This window comes from Pristiophorus japonicus, chromosome 2, assembly GCF_044704955.1.
Source record: "Pristiophorus japonicus isolate sPriJap1 chromosome 2, sPriJap1.hap1, whole genome shotgun sequence".
In the NCBI taxonomy this organism is placed as follows: domain Eukaryota; kingdom Metazoa; phylum Chordata; class Chondrichthyes; family Pristiophoridae; genus Pristiophorus; species Pristiophorus japonicus.
In genome coordinates, this window is record NC_091978.1 from 334,141,534 (window position 1) to 334,162,317 (window position 20,784).

At 41.3% G+C, this 20,784-nt stretch overlaps 1 protein-coding gene across 2 annotated transcripts in view; it reads left to right on the forward strand.

Annotated features, from left to right (window-relative positions):
• LOC139248409 (calnexin-like) overlaps positions 1-20,784 on the forward strand; it is a 47,415-nt gene extending 26,631 nt beyond the window's left edge. For both annotated transcript variants that reach the window (XM_070872143.1, XM_070872142.1), the window contains exons 7-15: positions 3,012-3,204; positions 4,521-4,710; positions 4,898-5,011; positions 6,584-6,740; positions 7,970-8,185; positions 10,872-10,991; positions 11,661-11,787; positions 17,443-17,561; positions 19,569-20,784. In XM_070872143.1, coding sequence (XP_070728244.1) covers positions 3,012-3,204; positions 4,521-4,710; positions 4,898-5,011; positions 6,584-6,740; positions 7,970-8,185; positions 10,872-10,991; positions 11,661-11,787; positions 17,443-17,561; positions 19,569-19,649 — 1,317 coding nt within the window. In that variant the 3' untranslated portion in view covers positions 19,650-20,784. The remainder of the gene's footprint in view (positions 1-3,011; positions 3,205-4,520; positions 4,711-4,897; positions 5,012-6,583; positions 6,741-7,969; positions 8,186-10,871; positions 10,992-11,660; positions 11,788-17,442; positions 17,562-19,568) is intronic.

Sequence of the window (20,784 nt, forward strand, 5' to 3'; positions counted from 1 at the left end):
GGAATTTGAAAATAAGGATGAGAATTTGAAAATCGCAGCATTGCTTAACCAGAAGCCAATGTAAGTCAGCGAGCACAGGAGTGATGGGTGAGCAGAAATCGGTGTGTGTCAGGACATGGGCACCCGAGGCTTTAGGTTACCTCTAGTTTACGTAGGGTAGAATGTGGTAGGCCAGCCATTGGTGCATTGGAATAGTCAAGTCCAGAGGTATGGAAAGTGAAAAATGTAACGGGCTCAGTTTTGCCCAAGCCCGTTTTCTGGCGTATTGCCAGAGTTACGCCGGGTTTTTAGGTCCAGAAATGCGCCATAAATAATTGTACAAACTTTCCCCGATCTGTAACTGGAATCCAGAGCCGCACAGCGTGTCCAGTCGCCTTGGGGGGGGGGGGGGGGGGAAGGAGGAGGAGGAGGAGGAGGAGGAGAGGACATGTTTTTGACGTCGCTGCAATGGACGCGCATGCTCAGTATAGCTGGGATTTGGCAATTGGCCACTTTTAAAGATTGCTCTGACAACAAGAAGGAGATCAGCGAGGCTACTGCTGGCCAACGCATTGAAGGTTTTTTTTATTGGTGACACGAGCTCTGGAGATCTCTGCCTAGTTACTCGCAAAGTGGCATCAATCTCAGCAGTTTCCCCTGGCAGGAAAACAGAGCCAATCCTGCAGTGAGCGTATATTGCGTTGGAGCGGCACCACTGTAAACGCAGTTTATTCCGAAGCACAAAGAGATCAAGAAACGATGTTACGTTCAGTCTAAATAAATAGTTATCACCACTCATTTTCATTGCATTCGGATCAATTTGCGATGTTTGGTAAAGTTAATTCTTCTTGCTATGTGCTGCGGACCTGTTGCATCAGCCAGTTTGCTGATGTCCAGCAGAGCAACAAAATTGTTTGGCTTGTTTGTTGAGCAATAAAGAAGCAACAGTTGCCAACTCAAAGGGTTTACCGATCCGACCTGCTCCGCTCCCGCCCCCTGCCGATCCATGCCCCGAATGACTCCCGGTCCGCTGCCCGACCCTACCCTAGCCCAGGCCAAAGGGCTTACCAATCCAATCCGCTCTCCCGCCTGACCCTGGCCCCGAGTGCACTCCCGGTCTGCTCTCCACCCCTAGCTCAAGCCGAATAGCCGCCTCCGATTTACTTACTTGCGCCGATTTCATTAACTCTCCGCAAGGGTTTTCTGGAGAGGCCACATACGCTGGCCTAAGCAGAAATGGAGTAACTATTAGCTGGCCAAAGTTCCCTAAATGGCCAGAAGTGGTGTAGGTGGCTGGTTACGCTCCCTTTGGCTGAAAAAAAACTTGCCTTTTTTAAAAAAAAAATCGTAACTAACTAACTGAGTTACGCTGGTGCAAATTGATTGGGAAAACTAGATTTTTAACTTGGGCCAAAAAAAAGCAGCTTGCTCCCCAAAAAATGGCACAAATCACTGGGGAAAATTGAGCCCATAGAATTTTCAAATGAAGCATCCTCTTTGTATAATTGGTCCCACTCTATCCCTTTCACAAGTTTTGTTTTGTGTGTGTAAATTGTTTTATCATTCTTTTTTTTGAATTGGGAGATTAAAATCTATAAGTCTGACGTATGCTGTGGGAAGGAAAAATCATTTTGATGATGCCATGATACTGCGATGCAGTGCCTCTAAAAGGAGATTTTCTGTTGGTGACGTGGGTTTACTTTTAGTGGAATGTGAATATAGTCATTCAGAGCATGAAGTTTCTACAAGCTGAGTAATTTTACTCTCTGATATTGTTACTGGTCAGTTTAAAATTTCTTAAGACGGTAGTATTGTCATTGTCTACTTTGTATCTCCTCTCTTCCTGGCTTAATTGCCACACTGCTCGTATACCATATCCTGAAATTCTGACACAAAGTACTGTTATCCGTTTCTACTTATCTAAAACCTTGTGCTATCCTGGTCCATGTATCATGCCTAAGGAGTACAATTACATTATCATAGGATCCGGTTACACTGTTCTCATCTTGGTTATCTGCAATTGCTCAATGTAATCGGACATTGGGCTGGAATTTGTTGGAACAGGGAATCTCATGCTCAGTTAAGTTAGACTTTTTCCTGCACCCATCAGCTCAATTTTTTTTTAGCCTGGAAGTACTAGCTGATAACGTCAACAGGGCATCTGTTCACTTGGGTCCCAATGAAACCAACCGTGTATCCCCTAAACTAATGGGATGTAAAGATTGAGAAATAGATACCGGAAGCAGTGAGGAGAGTGAATCAGAAGTGGGTAAATTCAATGTTAAATGAGGTACCGAAAGAAATGAAGAGAAGGAAAGAAAGATTCGATTTTGGGAGGGGGGTGGAGGGGGGGAAAGACAGAAAGGAAGACTTGAATGTAAAATTTGAGATTTAAAAAAAATCTCCCACAACAATTCACTACCGGGAGGAATGAGACTCCGCACTTTTATTATTCACTTTCTGGACCAGAGCAGTTGGTTGAATGACCGTCATTAACAATTATCACTAAGTTAAAAGCCTGCGCTATTAATTACTAGACTTGACATAACTTTCTATGGTGGGTTTGATGGGCTATTAACATGCAAATGCAGCAATTTCATGAAACACCATGGAGGTTAAGGGCAAGATACTGTTTTTGCGAAGCTAACAGCAGAGCGGTGCAAATCGTTCAGCAGCTTGTGGTGATTCACAATTCACGATCAGCCTGTAAAGTGGCAACAGTAATATTGGATTGGAAATGTTAATGTTCATTTTGTTACCAAAATACTTCACAATTTAAAGAACTGTTCTTCCATGATGTTCTTTCTCAAATCTTTAACATAGGTGCCTAGTTGTTCCTGAATTACTAAAGGGTAATGGGCACCAATATTAAACTAATATTTTCTGAGGGTGACTAGGAGTAGTGGGAGGCAAGGCTCTCTGTTAACTGGATCAGATATGACCTACATTAACAGTCTATGCCAATATGGAGGAAGGGTTGCAATATTAATAGCCACTGTTGTAACACCAGCATTTTTTTCCCTCTTCTCCAGGAAGAATTCTTTGACAAAACTCCTTACTCAATCATGTTTGGGCCAGACAAATGTGGTGAAGACTACAAACTGCACTTCATCTTCAGACACCAGAACCCTATAACTGGAGAGTATGAGGAAAAGCATGCTAAACGCCCTGATATAGATCTCAAGAAGTTCTACACTGACAAGATCACACATTTGTATACTCTAGGTATTGTATACAGTTTTGCTGGCTTATACTGATAATCCAAGCATTTTCTGCATAATCATTTTTTCTCCTTTCTTGTCTGTTCATGTTCAAAAATTAGATCAGAATTTAAATTGCACATTTTTTAGAAATTGAATAGACAGCATGGTGTTCATGCAGATAAGAAATTTTAAAAAATGTAAATGAAACTAGTATTTAACTAATGGCTTTTATTGCCATACAGGAAAAGTGTTGCAGAGCATCAGTTTTATTGTATTCATCATAAAGACTTTGTATTCTGCTTTTTACTATGATCGTGTGTCACTGCACAAATGCATGTGTGCTAAATACATTTGACTAAACAATCATCTGGTGCACTAAAATAGCTGACATTCTCCTCTGAAATGTCAAGATTTTGTTACCTTTTTTGCTGCAGCAAAATATTCTTTTTGGCATCTGTAGTTGTGTATCTTTCAATATGTATTCTGTTGCAAATGTGTCAAAAGTAAGTAGAACATTTGTTGACAGACACTTTGAGAGGATTTATTAATGTTCTACATATGATAAAATCATCATGCATTCATTGTGGGTGCCATACCGAATAAATCTTTCTCCATTTATGAAACTTCACAGAAAGTACTCCAGTTGAAATTTAACTTGCAAGATACAGCATTCACTGAACTTCACATGCTGATGATTTTTTTAAAGAAATTATGCAGTTTGTACCTTCTGATGCTTCCTGTGTAGCCCATGTTCGATTTAAGTGCAGCATGCTATGGATTTGTATAATTTCAGCAACAAAAAATGAAGTGCAAGTGTTTTGTAGGCTGATTGAATTATAGCTTACCTTTTGGATATACATTCAGGCAACCTAAAGAAATTGATTTTAAGTCATTTAATGTGTCTCCAAATTTCACAAAGATTAATGTGGTTTGTTAATTTACGATATGCATACTAACTGTACTCTGAGCTTCTGATCTGAACTGGGCAGTTGAGATGGCTGCGAGCCCAACAGAGGAGAGATTGTTGCCTAGGAGGAGAAAGGTTAAATTTGAAGATAATTGTTGTGCTTGTCCCTGTGGCCAAGGAGATGAACATTGGCAGTGGAACATGCACATGTCATTGCTTTGAATATTTTTACCTTAATGTCTGGATCATAAAATATCAAAAATGATGCAGAAAAATATGTCCCTTGTGTAATGTATTTTTTTTTTAGATCTGGTTCTGAAATGTTGACTGCTGCTATGGAGAAGAATGTGCTTGGAGCATTACATGACCATTGTTGAATGTACTGAGGGTACCACCTCTTTGAATTAACAGCCTTTTTTATTTTCTGTCAGTTCTGAATCCAGATAACAGCTTTGAGATGCTGATTGACCAAACTGTTGTTAGTAAAGGGAATTTGCTGGAGGATATGACTCCACCTATTAATCCACCTAACGAAATAGATGACCCTAATGACAGTAAGCCTGAAGACTGGGATGAAAAACTAAAGATCCCTGACCCTGATGCGCTCAAGCCTGAAGACTGGTGAGTACTGTCTTGCAAGGAACTTCTGCAATGCTTTCATTTAATGTTTATTTTGATATCTTTAGTTTGGAATATGCGGTATCATAAACTATCTTTCTGCATTTCATCAATGCGGACTTGTATTATATATTTCATAATTTTGAATACTTCTACAGTTACAACTTCAAAATAAAGGATCTTCTTTCAGGGATGAAGATGCTCCAGCAAAGATAATTGATCCAGATGCTGTTAAACCAGAGGGGTGGCTTCATGATGAAGCAGAGTATATCTCTGATCCCAGTGCAGAGAAACCAGAGGACTGGTAATTTTTTAAAACCATTTTGTTTGGATTATGAATTCCGAAGTGTAGGTCCTGTGCTCATTAGTCTACTGTTTTTTCAAAGTCATTTAATCTGGGCACTTAACAAAGTTGAGGTCTTTCTACTTCCATGTTCTGTTTGGTTAAAATAACTTTGTTGTTGTGGTGAATTTTTGTTTTTGTGAAAATATGGGTTGAACTTGTCTTTTGATTTTGTATACTATTTTATTTAAATGTAATTAAGAGTATCTGCCATGAAAAAAAGTGAAGTCTTGCTTTTAAACATAATATGTAGCCAGCCAATAAATATGCAGGCTGCATAAATAGGTGCCACTTAAATATGGTCAGCTGACTTAATTAATAAAATACAAGTGATGGGATCATAAGTACATGATGCCTTTTCTGTCTGTTGATCAAATATCCTATCCAGCAGGTGTTTACTGCTGATATCATTGATTATAAACTTGACAGTTGTCAGACATTAGAAATAATGCATATATATTGCAGCACAATAGTTTGGTGACTTTTTTGTGTATTTGTTCCTTGATGTGGGCATTGCTGGCAAGGCCAGCATTTATTGCCCATCCCTAATTGCCATTGAGAAGATGACTGCCAATGTATAGTAACATCTAGGAAGAAATGTGGGTTTTTCCAGGTCTTAACGACTTTAGGAATAGATTAAAGTTATTGGCCCTGAAATTAATGTCTGACAGCATGCTCCGAGTAGACCGTTGTAATCCTTTTGAAATGCCCTGCAAGTTCCGGATTTTGCACGTGTAGAAATCCGGAACTTGCAGCCTGTCAACATGCGTGTTAACAGACCATCCGCAAGGGCTCCGAAAAAGCAGTCGTTGGTGCAGAGTTGGGATATTTGTCCAGCAATTGCCCACGCAAGTTTTGCAGTTGATGCAAGCAGGCATAGGGCCTATTTGCATCAGTGTAAGTGGATATCTATAAGGCTTAAATTAAACATTTACATTTCCAAAATTATGCACATACACTTTATTAAATGAGTTTATGCAAATATTGGCCATTGCCCCAGATTACAGTTTTAATGTATGAGATTATCAAGACATTAAATTTTTATTGAGTTTGGTGAATGAAGGTAATTATGATTTAAAATGTTTACATTTTGGGATCCATTGTATATCATTATGGGATTCCCTTCGTAAATGATTGCAATGGAATTCTTCTTTGTCATTGGAGGACTGGGCCCACATAATCCCAGGTACGCTTCCAAACCACCTAGGATCTGTGGGCCTTTACGCTGCCTGAGACCACACCATTTTGCAGCCTAGGCGCCAGTAGTTAATTCATTCACAGGTCGGAGGTGTACTCCAAAGGTTAGCCTCTGACCACAATTTCTAGGCCAATAGTGTGCTGTAGGATGTCCCCATATTAAAGTAGCATCTGAACAGTGCAGTCCCATGGTGGTTAAAGTTTTTGGGTGCTATTATTGATGTGTAAACTTTTACCTTTTCCTTCAGTTCTGTTATTTTTGAAGTTGAAAAATTAGCATGGAACAATAGCAATACATGTATGGGTAATGCATTCAGAATGTAATTTCCTTTTCAGGGATGAAGAAATGGATGGTGAGTGGGAAGCTCCCCAGATTCCCAATCCGAAGTGTGAAACTGCACCTGGGTGTGGAGTATGGGAACCACCCATGATGAGCAATCCGAAATACAAAGGAAAATGGAAGTCCCCTATGATTGAAAATCCCAACTACCAGGTACTCAAATTAAGTCTTCAGGTTGTTTAGCACTACAGCAAGTACTTGTAACCATGAAACTTTGTTATTGAAGTTCATAATGTAGCTGGGGAGGTGAAGTAGCAAGAGGCATTCATTTAGAAGGACAAAATGGCATAGAGAAAGGGAACTAGGGCAGTGATGAATTAGGATGTTGGATATGTGCTCGGGGGGGGGCATTGGTGGCACCCTATTATGTAATCCTCCCTTATTCTATATTTAAGCTCCTGCCATGGAATGCTTTACCACAAGTATCAATTATGGCAAAGAGTATAACATATATTATATATAAAGGAATATGATAAGTATTTGGAAAATAATGTAAAAGAATAGAGAATAATTCAATTTGACAACACTTTTTTTTCTCTGCATCTTCTATTCCTTTGCAAATACTTACCTTATTCCTTACTCTAATTCCAAGTAGATGGCTAGAACCAGCTTTGAGATGATGGGAAGAATGGCCATTCTTCCCATGATTCTAGGCTTTAAAACTTCCTTCCCTGTGAATTTCTTGTGGGCCGAGAAGTGCTCCCCCTGCCCAACGCTCCTAAAGGAGTCGTTGGGCCTCCCTGATCTTACTGTGATTGACCAGTAACCACTTCACCTACTGACTGCTGGGAACCGTTCCCACAATTCCCTGATTGCAGCCAAATTCCTGCTCCCTCCCACCAGCCAGGTTTTATTTAAATGAGGCCCTGGCCCTGCCATTCAGATCAGCAGGGCCTCCACATCCCCTACCTGTCTCTGGGTGCACAGCCCACGACCAGGCCCACCTGTGGTGGGGTGGGGGGAATTGAGGCCAATGTCTCTTGCTGGGTAGCAGTTTGAGGAAATTGACGGATTATTTCGACAAACCTGGTTTGAAGATTGGATGGACCTACTCGTGATGTGGGAAGAAGCCAAAACCATTATTGCCGAGATATAAGCACTTCTGCAAGAAGAGGGAAGTGATGACTCGAAGTTTCCCAGTTGAAAGTCTGGTTTAAGTAGTACCCTACTTTAGGTGTGGAATTGGATCTGGCATATATACAAGGCAAACTGAATTGCCTGTCCTTCCTTCCTTCCTACTATCTGCAGAGATGGCAAGTTTCACTACCCTATTTCGCTATTCTGAGGAATAAGATGAAGGGAGGCAGGGGATAACAACACTAGATAAATGTGGAGGTCGAAGAACTGCTTGGATAGCCTTTTTGTGTGTGTTTTATATACAGGGTGTATGGAATCCAAGGAAAATCCAAAATCCTAACTATTTTGAGGACTTGCAACCTTACAAGATGACTCCGATCATTGCTATTGGACTGGAACTATGGTCCATGACTTCTGACATCTTGTTTGATAACTTTATCATCTGTGCTGAGAGGAAAGTATCTGATCAGTGGGCAGCTGATGGATGGGGGCTGAAGAAGTTGGTGGCTACTGCAAATGAGGTATCCTGCCAATACATTATGAAGTATGTTCATTTGGACTATTGAGAGGTCCATTCATTGTAAAGTAATTAACTTTTTGCTCACACTCCCATTCTTTGTGCAACAACAGCTTTCAAAACCTGTGTCACAGATTTTCACTTCCCATTTCAGGAGAGAGGATACTGACTGGTGCTATCAAGGCTAGGTGTAACATAACATCATAAATAGGAGTAGGCCATTCTGCTCTTCAAGCCTGCTTTGCCATTTAATAAGATTATGGCCAATTTTTTTAAAAAAAATTTACCTCAATTCCATTATTCCTGCACTATCTCCATATCCCTTGATTCCCTTCGTATCCAAAAATCTATCGATCTCTGTCTTGAATATACTCAACGATTGAGCATCCACAGCCCTCTGGGGTAGAGAATTTCAAAAATTCATAAACCTGTGAGTAAAGTCATTTCTCCTCATCTTGGTCCTAAATGGCCAACCCCTTATTCTGAGACTGCCCCCTAGTTCTGGACTCCCCACCCAAGGAACGCAGTCACCCTATCCAGTTCTTTAAAATTTATATGTTTCAATGAGATCACCCCATAAATACAGCAGTGTAGCAGAAATTTTAGCTTACATTTTGTGATCTGATATAATCCAGTTGACAGAGTACAGGGACCAATGCGCACAGCCTGCAGGCCAACCTGAATGCAGCTAGGTAGTGATACAACAGCTTGAGGTGTGATATCCTTGGATGTGAGTGACCAATGCTTTCAATTGTACACTGTTTCTTGAAGGTGTGCCCTAGTGATGTATGGATACGTATGAGATACAATAAAAGAGCTATGGGTCAGCTGTAAATTTCCAACAAGTTGGGCAACACTTTGTGGCATTCAATCTTGTTATCTGCCCAATATGTTATTGTCTGTGTCATCATTCCGAGCTAGATTCCTCAGTGGACAAGATTTATGCATCCATTCCCAGGTTCTGCAAGTAACGTACATAGTGTTAACTTAGTGACCACATGCTCCCAGGAATTGTGCACTGCTGTCTTCTGGGTAAGGTGCCCTGAAGTACCAAAAAGGGCAACCCTCCCTGCACCCACTTCATACAGCAGCAATTCCAAACCGTTTTTTTCTGCCCTAAAACAACCTATTTTGACTGTCGCTTCTTTCCCATCCAATTTGAAGCTTTGTCTAGGCTGAAATAATTTTACCCATATTATGTTTCATTGTGCCCATACCTTTTTTTAATTTGAACTGCTGACTAGATTTTGCACATTCCCATTCAACTAGCTTCCTACACAAGCTAAAGTTGTGCAGCTAGTTATGAATAATGACACTGTAAAACTGTGGGCAGGCAGTAAGCAAACTCTTGTCAGCTAGATATGCACAAACAAGTAGACAGTAAAACCTAAAATTAGCCTGAAGCAGAAGTTAATTTTTGCTCCAATTTTGTGTCTTGCATGGGAGCTGTAGTTCCAGTTGTAAATATGTGCCAGCTCATATTTGGTGTTGGTCAGCAGAGAACACAAAAATCCAAGCTGATACATAATGTAAAACTCCCAAAACACTTGGAACATGCAAATAGTGAGCATTTCCTGATGAATCTCATTGACATCAATTGATTGTCACCTCTTGAAAATGTAGCAAATTCTTTAAATGAGTGCTTGTGTCTGGGGAGGAAACATTGTTTTTAAAGGGTCAGGTTTTGAAAAGTGGGAGGAAAAATAATTTTCTTTACAAAATACTTTATACTGTGTTTTGTTTCATTTTATAATGCAAATGTCAGTTGTTGGTTGTGATCTACATGTCTTAGTTTTCCTGATTTTTCAGTGCACTCTTCAGCTACAAGTAGATGTTTCTAGCTAGTAAAGCATTAGTAACATTAATCTACCTTCTCACTTGAAGTTCAGCTTAAATACTTCACATTTTAATTCCATATGTTTAAAATATAGTTGATCATTAAAATAATACAAAATGATGTGGTGCCACAGAATGATGCTAAAATATATTTGTAGTAATAAATTTATTTTTGGGGCTTTATTCATTACAATGTTCTTGTATTAATTTATGAGCTGTTGACTGCTTTTCATTGATGTCCACCATGTCCTCAATTGCATTTCAAGACTTTCTTTTTCAAATTTTGTTTTCTTTTTAATGCATCAAATGACCGCATTTTTAACCCTTAAATTGTTGACTGATCTGGGGAAATTCTTGTCTCTGAGTCTCTATTATTTACTTTGTGTCGCACTGTATAAACTCAAAACAAAATCCTAGTTTTATTATTGTAATACTAGCTGCAACTAAAAAGGCACACTTGCATTATAATTCAACAGTTTTTAGGTTTTTATTTCCCATTTTCTTTTTAATTTTACCTTTTTCCTTGCCTAATCTAATCTATTTTTACCTTTTTTTTTCTATTTCCGATCTTCCATCATCCATTTCGGTGGAAAGTTTTTTTTTAAAAAAGAACATTCCACTGGTTAAAACAAATCGGTTTTAAAGGCTAATTTAAACCCAAACTTAATTGACCTGATTGATCGCGGATGCGACCAAGTCAATCCTTACCACATGTTTGCGTGGAGGTATAACCTTGTGTAGTTTACTCGCAGTGATCATGATGGTTCCAGAACAAAGTAAATCCTCGTGTATATCGGGTTGAAATACTGAAGCTGATTTGATCTAATTGAGATTTATCTTTTTTTTTTCTTCAGCCTGGTGTGTTGGGTCAGTTGACAACTGCTGCAGAAGAGCGCCCTTGGCTCTGGATTATTTACATCCTGACAGCTGTTTTACCTTTAGGGCTAATTGTGCTGTTCTGCTGGCCAAGCAAGGTAAGAAAAGGCTTGAAAGCTTTTGTAGTGGCTCTCTGGTGATTTGTCTGATTTCAGGCAGTGAGTAGCTAAGCCCCAAGTTTGATCCCTGGACACTGCTGACTTAGCTGATCTCTGCCTGGATGAGTTATTGGGCTTCGTCTCTGCAAGCCTCCTACTCTGGATTATGGAAGAAAAATAGGACTGGGTTCCCACTCCCAATTTAGTTACCCAAGAAGCCCTACTGGAAATCTGTTACAATGGTCACATAGTCTGCCACCACTTACTGTCTATGCCCAATTGGGCAAATACTAAAACGTGCCTGCCATGTGGGGAACTGCAACTTTTCAAGGAAAAGGTCTTCAGAGGGGTGGGGGGGGGAGGTGGGAAGAGAACTGGAGGAGGACGAATATCAAAATGTAATGAAATATAATATTTTCATTATGTTTATAGTAAAGATTTTCCTCAAAACCTCATAGTATTGTGTATATATGTGCCAAAATCACTGGGCCATCTTTTTGAATTCAGTCTTCGCCAGTTTTGACCATGTCCTCCTGGATGTTGTCTATCTGACTAAAGTCCCTGACTAAACATGACTGAACAGGATTTATCCAAGAAATACAAAGGTTTCTGAGTTTGATCTTCATAGAAGAGATACCAAGCTGTAACATAAATTATGCGATTCTTTAGAAATCTGATGATGCAGCCGAGTACAAGAAGACTGACGCTATGCAGCCTGATGTCCGAGAAGATCAGGAGGATGAAGAGCAGGAGGAAGTGATGGATGAGAAGAAAGAATGTAATGATCTTACAAAAGGTAAAAGAACAGCATCTCTCTTTCATTTCCTTTTTAAGTTGTATGAGAGGAATAATTTCCCATAGGATTCCTAATAGGAACGTCGTGTATACTTGACATTGCAGCGGTACCTCCAGTATCCGCCTCCATGAGTATACTAACGAGACACAGTTCCATCTCTCTCTGCTCTTCCACTATCTGTGTTGTTAGATTGCTTGTCCACTATCCATTCTTGGATGAGCTGCATTTTCCTCCGGTTAAAGATTGGAAACACCAAAGCCATTGTTTTTGGTTCATGCCACCGATTCTATACCCTCTGTGGGCCCTGTCTCAAATTGAAACTGGCTGTTCGCAACTTCTACGTGCTATCGGAGCTGAGCTTCTGACACATCCCCTCTATCATAAAGACCGTCTACTTCCACCTCTAATACTGCCTGTCTCCACCCTTGCCTCAACCTATCTGCTGCTGAAATCCACCTCCGTAGTTGTTCACTGTTCCATTGTTCTCCTGGCTGGCCTTCAAACCTCCATACTCCTTAAACTTTAGCTCATGTAAAACTCTGCTGCCTATATCTGGACCGACACTGTAAGGGGATAAAATACGGTCACTAGTGACCATCTATCTATCTGTCTGTCTACTTCCACTCTAAAGTGGGATACTGAAGGTAGTGAATTGATCTGACACATGGTCCAGATTGTAAGACTTGTCAGTATTAGGAGGTTCTGAGAAATTGGAAGCTCCTGTACCTTACGGTAGGAATTGTAATATAATCTGTTAAGCGAATTTTACAAATATCGTAAATTATGTATGTAAAGCACGCTTATACCACTCTCCTTACAATGGGTTTTAAGAAGGAGAAGCAGCAAAGCTTGATGGTTAATGAATCATCCATTGTGTTAACCTTAATACAGACTGATAGAAACTTACATTCAGTACAGAGTAACATCCACCAAGGACAGTGGAGAGTCAACAGTCCAGAAACATGGATTGTAGCAGCATCTGAATCTCAGATAGCAAACCCTGGGAAGCAAGGTTAATTCACATGTCATGAGGAACTGAGGCAAAGTTGACACCACTGAACACATTCTGGAAGGGTGACGTGATGGGAGATGGACAGGTGGGGGGTACCACTCCAAGCTAGTCTGATAAGGGTCAACAAATCAATGTAACTTCGCTGATAGCAGTAGGCCAATCAGTGATTTTTGTCGGAGGGTCGGACACCTCAAAATGTATAACTAGATGTAAAACCTCTATTCTTAGAAGGTTCATCCGTGAACCCTTCCCCAGCATGCTTGAATAAAAACCGGTTGAACCGAGGTTTCACCTGAGTGATTCTGTGGTCGCGATACGGGCGGGTGTTGATTCCTTTATCAGGGAGTCCAACTTGAAGAGAAGTCTTTTTACTTCAACATTACCAAGTCCTGCTCTTCAGTCACCTGTTTTCTCACTGAGCTCCGTTATAGAAACATAGAAAATAGGTGCAGGAGTAGGCCATTCGGCCCTTCGAGCCTACACCACCATTCAATATGATCATGGCTGATCATTCACCTCAGTACCCCTTTCCCGCTTTCTCTCTATACCCCTTGATCCCCTTAGCCGTAAGGGCCATATCTAACTCCGTCTTGAATATATCTAATGAACTGTCATCAGAGACACTCTGCGGCAGGGAATTCAAAGGGTTAACAACTCTGAGTGAAGAAGTTTCTCCTAATCTCAGTCCTAAATGGCCTACCCCTTATCCTAAGACTGTGTCCCCTGGTTCTGGACTTTCCCCAACATCGCCAACATTCTTCCTGCATCTAACCTGTCCCGTCCCGTCAGAATTTTATATGTTTCTATGAGATCCCCTCTCATCTTTCTAAACTCCAGTGTATAAAGGCCCAGTTGATCCAGTCTCTCCTCATATGTCAGTCCAGCCATCCCTGGAATCAGTCTGGTGAACCTTCGCTTCACTCCCTCAATAGCAAAAGCGTCCTTCCTCAGATTAGGAGACCAAAACGGAACACAATATTCCAGGTGAAGCCTCACCAAGGCCCTGTACAATTGCAGTAAGACCTCCCTGCTCCTGTACTCAAATCCCCTAGCTATGAAGGCCTACATGCCATTTGCTGCCTTCACCGCCTGCTGTACATGCTTGCCAACTTTCAATGACTGATGAACCATGACACCCAGGTCTCGTTGCACCTCCTCTTTTCCTAATTTTCCACCATTCAGATGATCTGCCTTTGTGTTGTTGCCACCAAGTAGATAACCTCACATTCATCCACATTATACTGCATCTGCCATGCATTGCCCACTCGCCTAACCTGTCCAAATCACCCTGCAGCCTCTCAGCATCCTCCTCACAGCTCACACCACCAGCCAGTTTAGTGTCATCTGCAAACTTGGAGATATTACACTCAATTCCTTCATCCAAATCATTAATGTATATTATGAAGAGCTGGGGTCCCAGCACTGAGCCCTGCGGCACTCCACTAGTCACTGCCTCCCATTCCGAAAAGGACCTGTTTATCCCGACTCTCTGCTTCCTGTCTGCCAACCAATTCTCTATCCTCACCAGTACATTACCCCCAATACCATGTGCTTTGATTTTGCACACCAGTCTCTTATGTGGGACCTTGTCAAAGGCCTTTTGAAAGTCCAAATACACCACATCCCCACTGGGTTCTCCCTTGTCCACTCTACTAGTTACATCCTCAAAAAAATTCCAGAAGATTTGTCGAGCATGATTTCCCTTTCACAAATCCATGCTGACTTGGACCGATCCTGTCACAGCTTTCCAAATGCGCTGCTATTTCATCCTTAATAATTGATTCCAACATTTTCCCCACTACTGATGTCCGACTAACCGGTCTATAATTATCCGTTTTCTCTCTCCCTCCTTTTTTTAAAAAAAAAAGTGGTGGTACATTTGCTACCCTCCAGTCCATAGGAACTGATCCAGAGTCGATAGACTGTTGGAAAATGATCACCAATGCATCCACAATTTCGAGGGCCACCTCCTTAAGTACTCTGGGATGCAGACAATCAGGCCTCGGGGATTTATCGGCCTTCAATCCCATCAATTTCCCCAACACAATTTCCCGCCTAATAAGGATATCCTTCAGTTCCTCCTTCTCACTAGACCCTCGGTCCCCTAGTACATCCGGAAGGTCATTTGTGTCTTCCTTCATGAAGACAGAAGCAAAGTATTTGTTCAATTGGTCTGCCATTTCTTTGTTCCCCATTTATTAATTCACCTGAGTCCGACTGCAAGGGACCTAAGTTTGTTTTCACTAATCTTTTTCTCTTCACATATTTATAGAAGCTTTTGCAGTCAGTTTTTTATGTTCCCAGCAAGCTTCCTCTCATACTCTATTTTCCCCCTCCTAATTAAACCCTTTGTCGTTCTCTGCTGAATTCTAAATTTCTCCCAGTCCTCAGGTTTGCTGCTTTTTCTGGCCAATTTATATGTCTCTTCCTTGGATCTAACACTATCCTTAATTTCCCTTGTTAGCCCCAGTTGAGCCATCTTCCCTGTTTTATTTTTACTCTAGACAGGGATGTACAACTGTTGAAGTTCATCCATGTGATCTATAAATGTTTGCCATTGCCTATCCAGTCAACCCTTTAAGAATCATTTGCCAGTCTATTCTAGCCAATTCACGCCTCATGCCGTCGAAGTTCGCTTTCCTTAAGTTTAGGACCCTAGTTTCTGAATTAACTCTGTCACTCTGCATCTTGTTTAAAAATTCTACCATGTTATGGTCACTCTTCCCCAAGAGGCCTCGCACAACAAGATTGCTAATTAGTCCCTTCTCATTACACACCACCCAGTCTAGGATGGCCAGCTCTCTAGTTGGTTCCTTGATATATTGGTCAAGAAAACCATCCCTAATACACTCCAGGAAATCCTCCTCCACTGCATTGCTACCAGTTTGGTTAGCCCAATCTATATGTAGATTAAAGTCGCCCATGCTAACTGCTGTACTTTTATTGCACACATCCCTTATTTCTTGTTTGATGCTGTCCCCAACCTCGCTACTACAGGTGGCCTGTACACAACTCCCACCAGCGTTTTCTGCCCTTTGGTATTCCGCAGCTCCACCCATACTGATTCCACATCAAATACCTATAAAGTACCTCAAATTTAAAATTGTCAGCATCTTATTCAAATCCTTCCATGGCGTCACTCCTCCCTATCTCTGTTACCTCCTGTAGCCCTACGATGCCTGCCAGCCCCACCCAAAATCTCTGTATTCCTCTGACAGGCCTTGGAGCATGGGATGAACCTTTGCCCCACCTTTGGCGACTCTGGAACTCCCTCCCTAAACCCCCCCCCCCCCCCCACCGCATCTCAATCTGCATTATGGGCAGCATCACCTAATTTTTGTTCACCTAATTCAGGGGTCTGCCCTTGTGTGTTGAGCCTTTTTTTCCCTGTTATTTACCTTCTACTTCTACCTCATACACTTTCTTCTGATAACATGAATTGTTGACTGGAACGAAAGAGACAAACTTCAGTATGAAAGCTCACTAATGAGAAAAAAGAATGGAAGAGACAAAAGGAGGCAGAAATCAATACAAACATGAGCAACAAAAATAGCTGGTGATTTTCTGCTACAACACCTTTTTTGGTTTGGATGATCTATTCCTGATTTTGTTTTTCACAATTTTTAATCTGGAACATGCAGAACTTGAAAGAACCATCTGACTAGTTCTAAAGTTTAAAAAAAATATAATGTATAATCTGCTTCTTTACAAAAAAGATTTTGTCTGGCTGCTATTTTTGAATTTACCAACATGATCTGCGTCCAGTGTCCCTCTAGGTATGGTAAAACAGGCCTGGCCATCTGCTGTATCAGTACAAAAAAAAGACCAATAGAAATATTTAATACACTCAACTGAAATGCCTCTCCATGCCTAAGTTTGTCATTCTGAAAGATTTGTTGCTGAAATTTTCTGGAGTAGATACATCAGCAGTAGCCCTTTTCTTTGTGACTGGCTACTCCTGTTCTGAAATCAGTCCCTCAGACCTGCTCTGCCATTCAATTAGATCATGGGTGATCTGCACCTCAACTCCACTCTCCCGTCTTTGATCCATATCCCCTAATACCCTTGATCAACAAAAATCTATCCATCTTGAAAGCTTCAATTGTCCTAGACACCACAGCTTTTTTTTTTGGGGGGGGAAGAGTTCTACATTTCTGCTATCCTTTGTGCAGAAAAAGTGCTTCCTGATTTCACTCCTGAATGGCCTAGCTCTAATTTTAAGACTTTGTTCTCTTGATTACCTCCACGAGGACATAGATTATCCATATCTACCCTATCAAATCCTTTTAACATTTTAAGCCCCTCGATCAGTCACTCCTCAATCTCCTCCTAATACTTAAGGGACTACAAGCCAAGTTTATGCAACCTGTCCTAATTTAACTCTCTAAACCCTGGCTTAATTCTGGTACATGTGCAATACACCCCTTCCAAGGCCAATATATTCTTTCTGAAATGTGATGTCCAAAACTGAACTCAGTACTCCAGATGGAATCTGAGCAAGAGTCTTGACAACTGAAGCATAATTTCCTCCACTTTTATCTCCAGGTGGGCTGGAGTACAAAGTCAACATTCCTTTGGCCTTTTTTATTACTTTTTGTACCAGTCTACTGGCTTTTAATGTACCTATTTTTTTTTTTGTATAGAAGCTGACGATGATGAAAACATTGGAGAAGGCAGTCAAGAAGATGATGATGAGGAGGAGGAGGAGGAGGAGGAGGATGATGAAGAGGCCAATAAATCAAAATCCGCTTCAGAGGATGAGGTTAATGTTTTTTTGTTTAAATGAATGCTGTCTTTTGATAAGTACATGAAACTCTGAAGAGTAAGTAACTATTTATTACAATCTGCCCTCCGACCACTTCGGCTGCCTGACAACCTCTGGCCGCCCAACCTCCACGCTCTCTTTCCTTCCCCCCCCCCCCCCCCAAAACTACCTCTGCCCAGGCAAAGACGTTCTGGAATCTAGATTTTCTGGATTTCAGAACGATCTCTGTTTTGAGGTTTCCGGATTTCGGACGTCACACCTATATTGTAGTTGCCCACTGAGTCATAATCCAGTAGGTTTGGTCATGTTGCTCTAGCTTTCAGTTACTACGTTTAGTGAAGGTGAAGTGTGTTTTATTTTGTGCTGCCTATTATATGGCGCGTCTTGTTTGTTCTGACCAGTGACTGGCAGAGCTTGTCGCCTGTTTGTACTCGGGACAGGGATTCTTCAAGGCTGGAATAGAATTCCTCTGTGATCTCTTCTGTAGCTTCCAGTGTTGAGGCGTATGCACTGATGATCGTAGCACACTGCTTCCGGGCTAGGTTGAGCCAAAGGGTCATGACTCGTTCGTTTACCCTACAAGGGATAAAAGATAAACGGGTAGCAAGCTGATCCTCCTTGGTGACTAATGCCAGAGTTGGAAAGGACACAGGCCTCTGGGGAGATGTGATTGGCAGAGAAGGGGTAGGGAAAACCAACTTCCAATGGTAACCTCGTGCTGATATGCTTAGAACATAGCCTTGTCATAACCAACACCTTGTTCCGTCAGAAAGACAAGGACAAGTCTTCATGGCAACATCCTCGATCCAAGCACTGGCATCTGCGAGGGACCAGAAGGACGTGCGCATCACTTGTGCCATGACTGGAGCTGACGACTGCTGGATGGACCACCACCTAATCCGCTCGGTAATGTCCATCAATGTTGCCTAAAAACAGTGGTGGCAACAGAAACCATGTCGCAGGAAAATCACGCTGCAGCACTCGGACCTTGCTAAGAAAGTGCTATTCCCCTAGTGCCTCACTACCAACCTGGTGACTCAGTGATCCAGAGATGCAGGGTGCTCTCGCCGTCTGGTCTGCCCTCAAGGCCTCCATAATTAAAACCTGTGAGGAGACGCTTGGTCACGCGAGCAGGAAACGCCAAGAGATCCAGGAGTTAATAAGCTACAAGCGCATGGCATTCTTGAATTGGAAACAAGACCACTCGAGTGCAAGAAAGCAGATCTACAGACATCTGAAGGTAGAGGCCCAGCAAAAAACTCGCGACCTAAAGAATAGATGGTGGGTGGAGAAAGCACAGGAGATCCAATAACTAGCCGACAATCACGATGTGCGAGGATTCTTCAGTGTAGTAAAAACCACTACGGCCCAAGTGGTCGAAGAACGGAGAAGTTCTCATCAAGGACAGAGAAGCAGTCAGTGCTCGCTGTAAGGAGCACTTTGAAGATCTCCGTACCTGAGACTCTGTCTTTGAGTGTACATGACTCCATCCCACGGCATGCTATGTGCCACCATCTCGGTACAACCCCAACCCTGCATGAGGTTGAAAAGACCATTTGACAACTGAGAACAACAAGGCCTCGGAAGCAGATGGAACAACACGGCCTCCTTGACGTTCAACATCCCTACCCACACCTGGGAATCCCTGGTACAAGATCGCTCAAAGTGAACGAGCATCCAGGAAGGCACCGAACACCTTGAGTCTCTCTGCCGGGAGCAAGCGGAAGGAGCACATGTAACTGAATAAAATCTTATTTTGAGACATCACCTAACCCTATCCTCCAATGTTTTTCTATATTTCAAAGCTACAACACATCCTTGGTGTATGTAGAGGTGGAAAAGAACATTATATGTTTTTTTTAAGAACTTGGGGGTACAGTACTGATTCTGATGCTAGTACTGCTATATGTTGAGCCAAGAGGAGGTGCATAATACTAGATGATGGTGACTCTACCAAAAAAAACAACTGCTCCTTTTGTAATAAGTCCTGCTTTTATTTTTCAGATGAAAGAAGCTGATGAAGGTGCTGGCTCGGGTGACTGCTCTACAAAACTGATCCGTAAGAAAAAAGTGAGAAAGGAGTGAATCTCTCAATACCTATTGAATGGAGGCATTCTCATTTTCCAGGTGGGCGTCCCACCCTCTGTACTTCCTGACAGCATGCAGATTACTCAGCTGATGGCTGAGGTGATAAATCAACCTCTATTCCAAGTACCTATCTAATCTTAGCCTCCATACTACTCTTCCCTGCTTCATTTACAAACCTCCTTAGTCTTCCTGGCAAGAAAAAAAATCGCTTTGAAGATGTTGCTGGTTTTTAACTTTAGGAGTACGTCCTAACACCAAATGACCAGTTGTGAAGGAATATTCCAGTATTGAAAGGAAAGTTGTAGCAAGTATTTGATACCTTTTTGTGAAAGAAGTGTTAACCAGGGTAAAAGTACAAATATTATAAAATGAAAACTAATTACAGTTATATGGTGACATTTGTATTGAAAGGGGAGAAGCATTGGCATGTTTTATGACTGTGATATTTGTTGTTTAGTTCAAGTTTTCAGCCCCAGTATGGGGGAGGGGTAAATTAGTATGATAAAACACAATACTGAAAATAATTCCAATGTACATATAAATTAATTCAAATGATGCAGCTTTTAGCACAACTCTTTTTTTTTCATTGGTGCCAATGCTTTCTTCCCTAACTAGGTATCTATCGGATTGTATTGTTGTAGCAAAACAAAAAGATGCACTGAATTTCTTTGTACATTATATATTATTGTTCAGGTACACACATGGGTGGTGTGCTTTTTTTTTTCCCTCTCCAATGTGGTTCAATTAGCTGTATTGCATTTTAAGTTTACCACCAACTTAAAACATTCGTATGATCTGCACTCCATATTATCAGTTTAATGGTGAGAAATTCTCCCTTTTCCCTGATGGGATGTTTTTTGTGTGTGCGTGCGTGTGTTTGGTGAATAATTTGTATTACAGTGCAGTGACATTCCTGAGTCATCTTCGGTCCGAGTTTCATTATTATGAATGCAGAGATGAATGATTTAACAAACCAAATGGCTGCAATTCAGGAGATGAATGGTGTGGAGTTTACTGAATTTTCTGGAGTTTTATAGTTTTAATGTTACTCTGGGTTAGCATAATCCCTGTTTACACTGATGTTTGCAAAATGTACAATTGCTCTTTGAAATAAATATTTAATATAATGGAA